This window comes from Protomyctophum parallelum (assembly GCF_964188405.1).
Source record: "Protomyctophum parallelum genome assembly, chromosome: 19".
Taxonomy (NCBI): Eukaryota; Metazoa; Chordata; class Actinopteri; order Myctophiformes; family Myctophidae; genus Protomyctophum; species Protomyctophum parallelum.
The window spans coordinates 17,132,881-17,147,658 of record NC_139717.1 but is presented as its reverse complement, the minus strand read 5'-3'; the positions used below and the strand labels follow the sequence as shown (position 1 = coordinate 17,147,658).

Below are 14,778 nucleotides of genomic sequence, written 5' to 3'. Positions count from 1 at the left end.
GTTAGCACGGCATGGTGGGGGCCTGCCCACCTGCCAACATGTCACACACTACTTAATCTTTTGAATCCCAATATGTTCCGTGCCTCTTACTGAGGCCATTTCCAATACCTTCTGCGTTAAATCATCATTTCACGCAATGGAATAATGAACCAATTCTGTCATATTTCAGTGATGTTTCCCCTTCACTGACTTACATTCGGGGGCCAATAGCTGTGGTGTTGAATCCGTGCAGGGAGGAGAGCCCTGTTTGATGAATGAGGCTCTGTTATCTGACTTGGTGGAGAGCCAGGCTGAGGGAAGGATGTCAAGGGAGAGGAGAGGCCCGTTGTTGTTTTTGCTGCACATTTTCTTTCCCCCCTGTTTAAAGCCTGCGTGACGTTGTATGACGAGATGGATGCCGCCAGCCTGAAAACAGCAGATCTATACAAGGTCACAAAACATTGCGTGCGCGCGGCACTTTGAGCTTGTAGATCTGCTGTCTCCAACCGAGTTTAGGCTTACATTTAAGCATCAGAGAGGGGTGGTGTATTCTGAGATAGAATAAAAACAGGATAAAAACATTCTGGTCCTAGAAAAAGGTACCCAAAAAAAGTCCACCGATATACTGTTATTTACTATTATTGCGAACGCAGTGAGCCACTTACTATGACAGCAGGGGCTGAGTGTCTGTGTGTGTGTGTGTCACGCTGTGTGGTGTCACGCTGTTACACCACCGGCCCGCCACCAGAGGGCGCAGCTGTGGCACGCACGCACGCACGCACACACACACACACACACACACACACACACAGGGCGCAGCTGTAGCACACACACACACAACCACACACACACGAGCTGCGTTCGCTTCACGCGTTTGCGCGTCTTACTTGTTTATTATATACACAATTCACAATTTAATATTCACCAGTAATATTGCAAAAGTACACTTATTTTGCGAGCATAATATAAGATATTTATGAAAATTCCCCTCTGTCAGGTGAAAAGAAGCAGCTTGGACTCCTCATGCATAGAAGGAGGCATGAGGTCAGTCCGCTGCCCCCCCAGGTTGGCAGAGGAAGTGTAGCGCCCAGGATTACATTAGATAATTGGCACTGGGTGAAAAGAAAACTGGGTTACAAAATCGTGGGATAAAAATTTTAAAGAGAAAAAAATATATTTATGATCTGAAGAGGTGTCCCTGTGCATTCTCTCCCCTGACTTGACTTCGGAAACTCAAAGGAAACTGTGTGAAAAAGCTAAGAAAACCCTTGGTTGTACAGTTGTAGCAAGTTTGTAAAAGACCCTTTGGTTGTAACGGTGTGTAAAAAGCTTGAAAATATCTAAGACCCACACAGAAGAAAACCCTTGGCTTTTATCTATATGCCTACATTTTGTGAAAAAGTGCTCAAACTTTATTTATTTTTCCTGCCTTCATCTCCTTATATACCCCCACACCCTTCCCTTTCTTTGTTTTCTTGGTAAAATGGCATGGGAACTATGCACAAAAAGTCAAAAACACATTTCACCTATAGGCTACTGAGATGATGCAAATATTTATCAAATTTGTTCTTAACTCAAACCTAGGTGAAAAGACGCCATCTGCTGGCCATTGGAGAGCACTGAATACAACTGCAAAGTGAGAGGACATACACTGTCTGTATTGGAGGACATTATTAGATCATAAAACATCTAATCGCAATATTCTAACTGTGTGTATTTGTAAATTAACTCCCTACTTGATCACACTAGTCACACAAAAGCATCAAAAGTATAAGATATCCACAAGGTTGACACGTTTTAAGCCTGTAGATCTGCTACTTTTGCATTTGAATCCGGGAGCGTAACAGTTATGGTTTCCACCCCGCAGAGACTATTTACTTTAAGGTCTGAAAAGATTTATCCAGGGCTGATAAAGGCTCTATGTCATGCCGGTGGGGGCTCCTGAGTTGTCACATATGAGTCAGTAGGCCTATAGGATCCAACAGCAGTCAAGGACTGTCTAAAGAGGACAAGAAGCGAAGACCGTACGGGCGACGCCATGTTGCTCACATGGTGCTCCATGGAAGGAAAGAAACATGCGCAGTTGCAGACCAAGGAAGCTGAACGCGGAAGTGTTGTCTGCATAAAGCCCATTGCGCATGTTTCTTTCCTTCCATGGAGCACCATGTGAGCAACATGGCGGCGCCCTTACGGTCTTCGCTTCCCGTCCTCTTTATACAGTCCTTGACAGCAGTGACAACCCAGAAATGTGTGTGTGGAGGAATAAACTGGATATTACTAAATTGGGGGAAAAAAAATACAAAATAAAGTTGTAATATAGGCCTATAAAACCGTTGGTATTCTGATGCAATCTTGTGTGGCGCTCCGCGGACCCATCCCGCTCATCTTCATGATGGGGCGACATGGATAGAGTCAGATCCACTATGAATACCCCGCTCTCTCAACAGAGATACGTATATGTCAACATGGACTGTTTTTAAAATGTGCCTCATAAATAAATTTTACTTGACTTACAGTATATAGGCTATCCATGCAAACACAACCACGGCATATGGATTAATAAATAAATAAAGTTTTTTTTTTATTGTATCAGAAAACAAATTCAGCAATAGATTATTAAAATAAAATAAAATGAGCAACCACATTCAATAAAACAATTTTTGCACTGATAATGAAGCAAATAAATTAAAGAAATAAAACACTGATTCAACCACTGATTTTATATGCTTTCTAATGTGTTGTTTATTAGACCCGATGCATAAAAACACCTTTACCTAACCTAAGGTTTTCTGAAAACCTTCACATTCTCGTTAAATAAATAATAATACTACAATATAAATAAATATGTTGCTACACAGAGGTGAATGAGGTAAGAGGTAGGTCCCGGTATGAAAGTACCGCATTACGAATACTGGACAACTCACCCCGGTGCTTGCCCGTTTTTCCTCCCGGAATTTTCACCAGTGAGTGGGATAACTTTGTAATATGCTATTGGCTATTTTTGGAAAAATATAAAAAGATACTCCTGTGGAAAGGCTATATTATTTTACTTATATTGACCCTATAAACAATTTAGTATTATTTAGTATATATGTAAGGTTTTGCCCACTCAAATGGTACCTCGTCAGATAATCCCCACATATCCTACAACAACTTCTGTGAACAGACTTCACTGTAGCAGCTTTTCATAAATTATTACTTATATATAGTTAGAGAAATTCAAAGTCCAGCTGTCTGCTGTGCAGCCTCTCCCACCCCTCACTGCAGGGGGAAATTCTGGGACACAATTTTGTGTCAGGATCGGAGAAAACAAACAAAACTAGAGAAATGTGGGAGATATATATAGTTATACCACTATAGTTAACAAGAAAACCAAGGTGTTCATGAAAGCAGTGTCACACGCCCAGTAGTCTGGACTTCTCCTCCACATGTCTTATTATATCCTGGACCCATCTCTTGGTTGGGTGAACACAGATCTTGGCACCATACTTCATTGTGAAACTAGAACAGACGGAGAGATAGAGAGAGTGGGCATCATTTAAAGGGCCACTTCACCCCTTTTGCAACCAGATCTTATTTTAACTCATTTTGGACTGTGGTCGATAAAAAAAGGATTCTAAATCAAAGCATTTTTCTGAAAAACCTATGTTTCTATGTCAGTGGTGCTCAACCTTTTTTATGTCAAGGACCCGCATAATTATCTCTATTGGGCCACGGACCCCATCTCAAAATATGTAGTTCCAGGGACCCCCCAGAAGCAAATATTTTAGTTCAAAAATGTTTGCTCTGAAATATATATTCAATGATTTGCGCCACATTTTAACGACTTTTCAAAAATAGCATACATACAAGTATTGAAAAATAGCAGATCTATGAGCTTGTAGATCTGCTATTTTTCAATAGCTAAATTCTCTGTTACATTTACTTTTAACAGAGAATTTCTATATCGCAGTATTGATTAAAAAATGTAGTACTTTTCCCACCACTGATTAGCTGTCACTCTAAGCATGTCATCTCAAATTTAACTGTTTATAAAAAGGGTAGCTCAAATCAAATCTAATTTACAGTGTGGTTTGTGGCATCGCTCCATACATTCCATGAATCTTTGTATGCAATATCTGTATAGTATAGGCCTACATTATATGATTTTCTGTCTGTCGACCCTACAGTATGTCTGTCTGTCTGTCTTGGCTGTCTGTCTGTATTCCTGCCTGCATATCTCGAGAACCGTCAATCAGATCGACTCGGTGTGTTGATGAGGACCTGATGAGGAACTGATCTTGTCTCTTGTCTGAAAACTATGCTGGATGTGAGTCTATGCCAAGTGAACGTACTGTAGAATGTGTTCAATGTGTATGTGTTGGTATACAATACAATGGTAAGCATAACATAATACTCACACAACGCCAACTCTAGCACAGTGAACGCTTGTGTGATGAAATGTCACCACTCTGTCTACACGCAGGGGGTTGTCCCAATGGCCGAAGCAACACGCTAATGGACCAGAGTCTGGAAGAGAGAAACAGAGTCAGACACTGAGACATGCAGGCAAGTAGCGGAATAACAAGAAAAAGAAATAAACAACAGACTTACTACCGGTATGTGGTGCTGCCTGGACATCCAGAGATGAGAACAGCAGCATGCAGAGGACCACTAGAATAACTGGCATCTTCTTCACCTCCATGTTCATCGTCAGTAATATATTATTAATATATTATATTTGCAGTCCGTCAGTCTTCTTCACCTGTCAAGTTGTAACTATTTGTTGCTCTGTCTCACACGGGTGTATATGTCTTGGGAGGTGTAGGTGGGTGGTGTTACCAATTATTAAGGAAACCAAACTATGGTCGTTGCTTGACGTGGGGATGGGGAGGTGTTAAAAGTACACTTATCGTAATATAATTCAGTGTGTGGTGTGGGCATCCCCAATATATGCTGCATGCTGTAATAGTTCCTCGTCATCTAGTATCGAAGTACCATATGGCGTCAGTCGTTCATCCGTTGGGTGGAGGAAGTAATTTATCTATATATGTAGCTCTGTATAGTTTACAGAGCTGTTTCGGGCGGAGAAGTTTCATAATTCAATTGTATCCAATAGGCCTGGGATCCAACAGCATGTGACGATACAGAAATGTGTGTGGGGAGGAATCAACTGGCATAATTACTAAATTGGAAAAGAATAAAAAATAAATAAACAGCTTGTCATTGATAAGAGGAAGTTGTGGTATAGGCCGTTGGCATTCTGATGATTGCATCAGAAAAATGTAGTGTTTGACTTACAGTCAAAAACGTTATTCAATTGATGGCGGTAACGTTATAATTTCCTCGCCTTCAGTTGATGCGTCACATCCATATGAGTCAAACAAACCACCATGAAAATTTTTTCATTTTTTGGAACACAGTTCTTATATGACCCGATATTAAACACGCCGCTGTGTACTTTTGATTGTTTGAATTGGCTATATTAAAAAATGTCAGGTGTACAGGCTCACAGCATGCCACTTTGTGCCACACTGCAAGCTTGTACATCTGTGTTTGGAACTACTGGTTTAGAACTTGTATTTGTATAATCGGCCTCAGATCTTAATGGGTTAAAGGCACTGACCCTTACAGAGATTCCCTACATGTACTGTATGATTCAATGAAATATTATTGATGATTCATTAAACAGTGTTGCTCAATCTTAACCCCTAGATTCTAGAACACTAAACATATTTTTGTTACACCATCACTAAACACAATGTACAATATTCCATACAAAAATATTTCTCATCAAAATATATTGAAGTACAGGCACAGCAATACATGGCAACTTGAGCTACTCTTCTTTAATATTTCATCACAAACAGATATCATGGGGGGTGGCCATCATATGGGGGCAAGATCGGTGAGAAATGTGCATATTATTTAAAAAGATATTCCTAAAAAAAGATAAATGAAGTTGGGAGCTTGGACTTTTGAAATGAAAGTGCCGTCTACATTTAGGGTAGTGAGTATACAGTATATCTACACTGTGTTGTGAAGAGGTCAAATACCTGCAGGAATAATTCATAAAGTGTCATAAGGTACAAATGGCTGTAGCGAGGCACAGGGCTGGACTGGGACAAAAATTCGGCCCGGGCATTTTCGCGTGAATTTGGCCCAGACCGGCCCACCACAACCAGCGCGCAGATAGCAGAAACTCTACCGCCCGCTCCGTCGCGGCACACACAAACAAACAAGCCCTAATACCCCTTTACAGAACAACATAGGCCTAAATGATACAAACCAACAGACAACTACACAAAGAAATGCCAAGAAAAATATAAAATAAATACCACTGATTCATACATAAAACTAAGAAAAGGGCTTACAATCTGTTGTTAGGATAGACATAGGCCTACTGTATTTGTAACAAAGTCTAATCAGCCATTAAATCAAGGACTGGCAAAATACATTTCAGTCAACTAAATCAACTGTAGGTTTAAAAATGTCGTGTGATATTCAGTCGACTGTATTTTCGACTAAAGTCGACTTTAAATGTTCTGATGAATTGAAAATGGAGGACCCTATGGTGTAAACAGGTCTTAGCAGATTTTGTATATTACCTGTACCTTCCTTTTTCCTTCCATTTATTTACGTACTGTAGGCTATACTTAAGTAGAATTTAGGTATTTGTACCTTCCTGGAGTAATTCCGATTTCCAATACTTTTACTTTGTACTCTCCACTACATCTCGCATCCAAATATTGTACTTACTACTTTCACTCCGCTACATTTATTAGAAGACTTTAGTTACTAGTTACTTTGATTTTTACAAAACATACCTTAAGCCCTAGGGGGCCTATATGCATTTCGGCAATCTGAAAAGAAACGCTCTTCACAGTTTCACAGTTATGTCATCATCATTCAACACGTGCACAAACAAAAGTTACAAAGAAAGACGCATGCGCGAACACACGCACACACACACACAGAGAGACTGGTTCTTCGGTTATATGCAGATCACAGGAAGAGGGTTTTTTCATGCTTTTGCTATATGAGGCATGCACATTTATGTCCATATAAACCTCTCTCTCTCTCTCTTTGTCTCTCTCCCTCCAGTCTGTCTTTATATCTTTTATCATGCAACTCACTATACTTGCCCGTAGCGCTTTGCCCTAGCCTCGATGACCTTGACCTATGCAAATGCTATAATGTAAATTAAATAGAAAATGATGTAGACATTACAAATGCCAGGTCATTATTGTGGGGGGGGGGGGGGGGTTAGAGGGTTGAGTAAGTACATTCTATGGTTAAAAAAAAGAGGTTAACGGCTATGGCCACCATCCAAGGAGTGTGTTTTGTGCAAAACAAATGCTTGCAATGGAGTCAGAATCATGAAACCCCCCCTAGTTTGACATGTCACATGCTACTTAACTTAAAGCATAATGACATTTTGCGAATTTTGCCTTATAGGTGATTAATGGTACCATCACCTATAGACAAATCCACAGAGGGGTGCCCTGGGCGCGGCCATTACTGAGGTGTAATCCATGGAGCAGGTGCTCCGTAGGCCAGGTGAGGCTAATCAGTGCTGCTGTGCTTAATGGTACACCTCAGTAATGGCCGCACCCAGGCAACCCTCTGTGGATTTGTCTATTGAGGTATGCGCGTGACATCATCATCATACCCAGAAGTTATGCGGAATGCCTACTGAGTGGCAAAAAACTACTTGCTGGCCTTGACAGCCCATACATCCAAACAGAAAAGTCCTATTTGATTAATTAAATTAAATGACTTTAAACAACACCTCAAAGTTCAAACAAATTGCAACAGAAACAACATATCAAAAGTCCTAAGAAATCCCAGTGGTGGAACAGCTAAAATAGAGGGTATGCGCATGCATAAAGTGAATGGCAGATCCAGTGGCAAACAACTAGGCCTATAATGCCTATACTAAAGTGCATGTGTGTGCATGCCTATAGAATTAAGGAAAAGGACTGTGGTTAATTTTGAGCACTGAAAGCTGTGTGATGCAATGACAGTTGCAGTACATAATAGGCTAGTATGCTCATCATAGTGGGGTCTGGGGACCCCAGGGTTCCTCTTTGAAGGGCTTCAATCCCCAGCTAAATTAATGATAGTTTGGTCTGGACTACAAGAGTGTACAAATTGACACTCTTGTAGTCCTAGAAGTGTACAATAATGTGTGCATATTGTACATGGTGGTCCATGAGCTAAATTTCCATATCAAACTGGGGTTCCTTGAATTTAAATAGAGGATCTAGCCCCGCCTGAAAAATCCCTTTATCCCTTTTCAGAGTGAGTTGATTGACTGAATACTTTATTAGTCAAAAATGTAAACTGCACGAGGTACAGTCAGACATTCAGGCTAAAAAAATCCATAACAGGTTACCATGTCTAAGAAGAGACCAATTCTTTGAAAATTTGAAGTCGATTATCTTTGCCCATGAAGCTTTCAGAAAGTATCCCTTCCATGACCATCATCTCAGTTTTTAGTTCTCTGAAACATTTTCTAAATATGAATTTAAGCACATGCTACTTCTGCTCCAAAGCAAACTCCACATGCCTCAACGTTTTATTTACCTCAATTACCTGCCATAGTGTCAACCCCTTACCCCTGTGTCGGATCGGTGGTTAGACTGGCATATTCACAGATACCGATATGACCCGATATGACAAATAAGGGCCGATCTGATATTTTTCCCCGATACCGATACAGTATCGGGACATCTCTAGTTATTGCTGGGCAGATGTAATTAGTGGCAGGGACAGCTGAGTCCGAAACGACACAGATCAGCCTGTATGACAAGGCCCAATTGCCCACATCCACAGGACACAAGAGGTCATTGAATGGTTTGACGAGTATAACAATGATGTGAATCCATCCTACAGTGCTATCAACGTGTTAGACAACGCTTCCCACCACCATCGTCAACACCACATACGTTGCACAATCTATGCCAAGGTGTGAATGACGCGGCTCTGTTTCCTAAGATACCTAATGTTGGTTTATGCTCTAATTTGTCACGTCTGTGCATACAATGAAAAGAAAAAAAGCTTTCTTATGCTTTCTTAAGTTGTTTAAAGAACAGTATTAGCTGGAAATGTTCTACATTAAACATTCTGAGTGAAATGACAGAATTTTGCCCCACCTCCCTCCAACTTCTTTTAAATGTATTATTATTATTATTATTATGTAATACATAATAGATTGTCCCTAATACACCGTCGTATTATTGTCAGGATAGAGAGAAGAAAAGAGACTAGATAAACCCATTAAAACCAGGAAAGCATCTGTATAATTTTAGATTATATAGCAACATACTGTAGGCCTACTACTTTTTAGAAAACTTAGCAGCTAGGATTTAGATCAGTGGTTCTTAAAAATAGCAGCTGTGCATGCAAGGTCGCAGTGAATGAAAATATTGAATATGATTTGTTTAAATAAAGTATATTTATTGGTTTTTAACTAAATAAAGACACATAAGTAGGCACAACAATATGTAAAAAAATTTTTTATGAGATTAATGACCAAACATGACAGTACTGTAGATGGCTATTGATAGACTCCCATTAAGGAAGGAATAGACAAAGAATAAAAAAAAAAAAGGACAACACAGTTATCAGAGGTACAAAACCCATGTGAAGAGAGACCTATGCATATTCCACTCGGTGGGATAAAATAGACCTTTTAAGTAAGTACCTTTTAAGTAAGTACCATTACTTATAAGAGTGTACTGCGACCACATCAGACCACATCAGACCCCATCCCAGGCTTGATTTCATGTCAGATATGGTGTCTAGGTGAGAAAAGACCTTTTGATCAAAATGTCTCAAAAGAAGAGCAGGGAGACAAAATACATAAAATAAAATAAAAAGGTTACATAGTGCTCGCTGTTTAAACTAGTCACCACTAGCAAAGTGGGTGACCAGTTCAGTTTTATTCAAATGCCAAATAAATATTGGACCTTGAAATGAAAATGGTTGAAATCCACTGCCCTAGAACGCTTTTTCTCTCTGCCAGGCCGTAGTCTGGGTGGCAGAGTTTATTGGATCTTCTTTGTTCTGGCCTGCACATCTGCGATGACATCCTGGACCCAGGCCTCGGTCGGGTCAACACAGTACCTGCGACCATTCCTCACTGTGAACCTAGAAAGGATTTAGAGAGGAAGATTTCAATCATCAAGGCATTCTATACATTTTTCATCATTCCTCACTGAATACTGTAGGCACTACTACGTGTAATAAGATTCAAGCAGGCAGGCTCTATTCTATTAGCTAAAAAATTGTAAAAATTACAGCAACCTGTGCAGGAATAGCCTTAGATCAAGTTAGAACAGTGCAGCTTTAAGTATGTTGAAAAGAAAGTAGGCCTTCTTCTGTATAGGCCTACTTTAACTCAACAGAGTTTGACTGAGAGACAGTTCACAGTAGTTATATATATTTGACAAGGTGTATCTATTTGTCCACAACGCGTAAGATCTACAATACTCACACAACAGCATTCTTGGCACAATAAGTGTGTGTGCGTTTGAAGGTCACCACTCTGTTCTTCAGTTTGGGATTGCGGTAGATCTTGAAGCAACACGCGGCCGGAGCACTAGCGTTGCCTGGAAGAGAGAGACACAGCGAGATAGAGACACAGCGTGTAATAACAAGAATAATCAGAAAACAAATCCGATCATCAAAAAAAAGGTCTCTGTCATGAATAAAATCAGACAATCCAGTATTAATAATATAATCATTTATTTATAGAGCATCTTTCAGACATAAATGCGGATCAAACAAAGCAATGTACGCTAATATCTAGTTGAGGGTGAAATTAAAACTAATTTTAAAACAAATAATTAAAAGTAGATCAGTTAAGGTCAGAAATGTGTTTTAGCCTCCTCCTACTATAGTAGTTCACTCCCCCAAAAATTACTTATTTTGTATCACCCCATGAAGCCTTGTATTCATGGAGATTTTTATGTTTTTGTCACATTCCAAAGACAATAATTTGATGACCGGGCCATCGGTCAATAGGAGACTGAGGAGGTCAGTCTTTGAGTCTCGTTATCAATTTTTTTGCGCAGGAATGTGTAAAAGAAATAATAAGAAAAACTTCATGGGGTGTGTAAAGTGTAATTGATTGAAAATAAGTCGAATTTTGGGTCCTTTAAAGCAGTATACTTACTCCGCTGTGCCTGGACATCCAGAGAGGAGAAGAGCAGCACACAGCAGACCACGAGAATAACTGCCATCTTCTTCATCCTCGTTGTTGTTGTTGTTGTGATAATTACTATTATTACTGTTATTGTATAGTCTGTCAGTCTATTCATGTGTCAAGTTGTAACTGTCTGTTTCTCTGCCTGGCATGGTCCGGTCTACACAGCATGTCTTAAGAGTGGTAGTGTAGGAGGGTGGCAACATGTGGCGGTGTGAGGGAGGGGTTGAGTGACTACAATAAAGGAAATACATTGTGGTCAGTGTTTGAGAACAGAGAGGTGCATACACGTATACACTGTGTGCACATCCTGCATGCAATTGTTCATATAGCCTAGATAGCCTAAACTTTATTTATAAAGCACATTTAAAAACGACTGTCATCGACCAAAGTGCTGTACAAGTCAAGAAAAAGAAAAAACATATAGCAACAGCAATACAATCAAATAAAAACAATACATCAATGTCAAGTGGGTACATAGGCACTAAGGTGATAGGAAGTGGCAAATAACGAATTAATAATGATGATAATGAGAAAGGGTTGTATAATTATTTGATAGCAGAGCAAGAAACTCTGGAAATGTAAAAAATACCTTTAATGTTCTAATGTTCTAAACGTATATTAATAAACCTTTTAGATTGTTGAGTTTAATAATTAGCTTTAACAGGAATACTTTAAGTAAACTATCTTTAGATAAATAGTTGGAGTACAGGAAGTACATTAGCCCAATGAGGTAAATGTTAATAATTTAGAAGGATAGTTATTATTAATAGATTTAACTGTTTAAAAGACAAAGTAATCAGTATATTTAGTAAGTTATAAAACAAGTGAACAATTCTCCATTATGTCCCAATCAACTCTATAAAAGTTCTGAAGCATCATAAAAGTGATAGACAACAATGATACCTAGAATAGTCACATAAAGATGGTATTACCTGAAATAATGATGGAGCCAGACACAAGTATAGGACGAATTAAGGTAATGAATTTAGTTTGATCTTAATTCAGAAAAAGTATTTCTCTTTTACAAGTCACAGGTCACAGCCTCAATATACAATTACAACAATTTGTCAAAGTCAATCATGGAGGTCCTCTCATACATTGTTATGAATAGGGTCTTATAGCCCAAATGACGTAGTAGGCGGGTAAATATATGAAAAAAAGCACCTTGCCCTAAAAAAATTGTAACAAAAGGTTTCTCAACTGATTTATGTAGTATTATGTGTCCTTATGTGTCAAAGTTTGACCATCCGAAAGGTGTTATCTTCAAGATGGCGTCCAAGATGGCCTAAAAACCATTAAAATAGCCTAACTCCTTCATTATTCATCCTAAACAAGTACTTTTTGTGTCTTTTTGTGTGTTTTTGGGGTCTAGGAGTCCATTGAACTTGTCCAGATTGCAGAGATACAATTAGATAATTGTGTTTGTGACTGTTAAAACCCTCTGAAATAGTCACCAGTTTCAAGTTAACTAAACTAAATATTTAATAAATATCTATACATTTATATATTTTTTTGGAATAAGGTTTCAATATATCCTCAAAACACAACAAAACTAATAGTCACAATTTGCAGTAATTCAGAAGGTTGTGGCAGAGAATATTGTCAGTTGATAGACAATAGCCTACTGATTGCAATATTGAAATATTATATATTTGGATAGCTCTGTGGATAAAATTAGGCTCAAACTAAATAATTCATCTTTGACTATACAGTATACACCCCACCCAAAACAAATGTATTGCATTATTTACTCTTAGTGCAGAGTAGTCAGAACCTAAGTCTCTACCGTGTGCAGAGGGGAGTATGATAGGTGGGGTTGGGTGAGGAGGTAAAGGGGGGTCCGGACAAGGGTTGGGATTTGTTATGACTTTAACGGTTTCGGTTCCTAACGGTTCCTATATTATTTTTTTCCCTTTTTTCTGAGATATATTATGCTTATATATTATAACTAACCTAACCAAGTACTTAATAAACACAAATTAAATTTGTATTAAAAAAGTATTTGCACTTTACAATTATGAGTTGGCACTATTATTTAAACTTCACCACCAACAGCTAGCCACCACGACAATATCATTGTTGCAATTTGTACTGTATATTAAATATACAGTACACATTGCAATAATGATATTGTTGTGGTGACAACAACAATCAACAAACAATCATCCTGTGCTTTTTTCTGCAAACTGTTTATGAAGTAATCAATGTATTTGTAAAAAATAAGTGCAGACAAATTGATTTTTATTTAATTCATGGCTCTATAGTTAACGTGATTCAGACAGAAAGACGTTGAGTCATAATAAAAAGCTCTGTAGAAGTTAGTATAGTTTTAACGTTATTCGTGTAGGCGTATTGATTTTGAGATGTTTCCTGCAGGAAACTATGTCATCACATTTAATGCACTTTGCGAGTGTGGTTAACAGAGAGGGAAATGACTCTTGAGGCTGAGCACGCAAAGTGCAATAAATGCAATGCCATAGTTTCCTGCAAAGGTTGTTGCAACTTGCACCAGTTGAATGTCCACATTGAGGAAACATCTCAAAATCAGCCAACATGAGTCACAAGATTAATCTACTCACTCATGTAGGTGGGGTGACGTCACCCCAGTAACTTGGCTCTGCATGCATGCATGTACAGACACAGCGGAGCTAAATGACGACTGATGAGAACCGTTTGGGGAACCGTTAATAAAAAAACTATGGAACTGGCTCCGGATCCGCAATGTTGGAACTGGGTCTGAAATGAACCCTGTTCTGAATCCCAACCCTAGTCCGGACTAGAGTTTAGTGGGCCTAGAGTTCCCCTCAAGTGGGTACAGGGGAGTATGGGGAGTGGGGGTCACTGGATTTCTCCCTGGGGACTTGGAGCACAGAAGAGCAAAGTTAAGAAGACCCTCATGGTCTTCTCCTCTCTGCATGTCCGAGGTGGCTCATACATGTCCCATTAAAGCTATGGGGCACTTGAGAGCCCAGGACGAGTGCTCATTAGGCAGTTAAAGAGATTGGGGCTTGTCTGTCCCTGTGGTGGTAGTTCTAAGACCTCCATGTTGTGCATTGCAATAGCCACGTTCCAATATTCAAGTATACATTCTTCATGTCCTCCACTCCCGCCTTAGCCCTGGCGTCGAGCGAGGAGGGGGGAATAGACCTGCATAATTTTGATCTCACTCCAAGTCACGGCATGCTGGGGAACGGAGTGTGGAGGAGGTAGAAACTAAGGAATTGGGGTTTAGCTTAGGCTGGGAGGAGTGTTCCTATATGTCGGCTGGCTCACTAGTCCCACTGGTCCCATGTGGACCATGCTGGCTCTTACTCCCGAGATAGGACCTCTTGAGTTAGCATAGGCAGTGAGGACAGTCTCCACTGATGGTTAAGACCTCCACATGTTGCAAGACTGTCAGGCAGTCGTGTTCCTAAATGTATGTATGCTGGTCCCAAATGGACCTCCTGCTGGCTCATAGGCCTGAGCTATAGGCGCTTAGAGTGGGCATAGGTATACAGAAGGGTCAGACCCACATAGTGGTGGTTATAGGACCTCCACGTGGTGCATGATTGTTTGTTTGTCAAGCAGACAGGGGTGTCCCTATGTCGGACTGGCTCACAGGA

The 14,778-nt window shown here is 39.7% G+C and overlaps 1 protein-coding gene and 1 long non-coding RNA gene across 2 annotated transcripts; both read right to left on the bottom strand.

Moving 5' to 3' along the window:
• Positions 1 to 3,374: 3,374 nt before the first annotated feature.
• Positions 3,375 to 4,669, bottom strand: LOC310876802 (C-C motif chemokine 13-like; the record flags this gene model as incomplete). The annotated part of the gene is made up of 3 exons (XM_083790456.1): positions 3,375 to 3,480; positions 4,380 to 4,488; positions 4,573 to 4,669. 3 exons carry the CDS (start codon positions 4,667 to 4,669, stop codon positions 3,375 to 3,377), a joined length of 312 nt encoding a protein of 103 aa, XP_083646582.1.
• A 5,186-nt stretch (positions 4,670 to 9,855) lies between these two features.
• Positions 9,856 to 11,331, bottom strand: LOC310876258. The gene is made up of 3 exons (XR_014570712.1): positions 11,141 to 11,331; positions 10,460 to 10,574; positions 9,856 to 10,113 (listed from the first exon to the last, which is right to left on the bottom strand). It is a non-coding gene; the product is annotated as an uncharacterized lncRNA (long non-coding RNA).
• Positions 11,332 to 14,778: the final 3,447 nt, after the last annotated feature.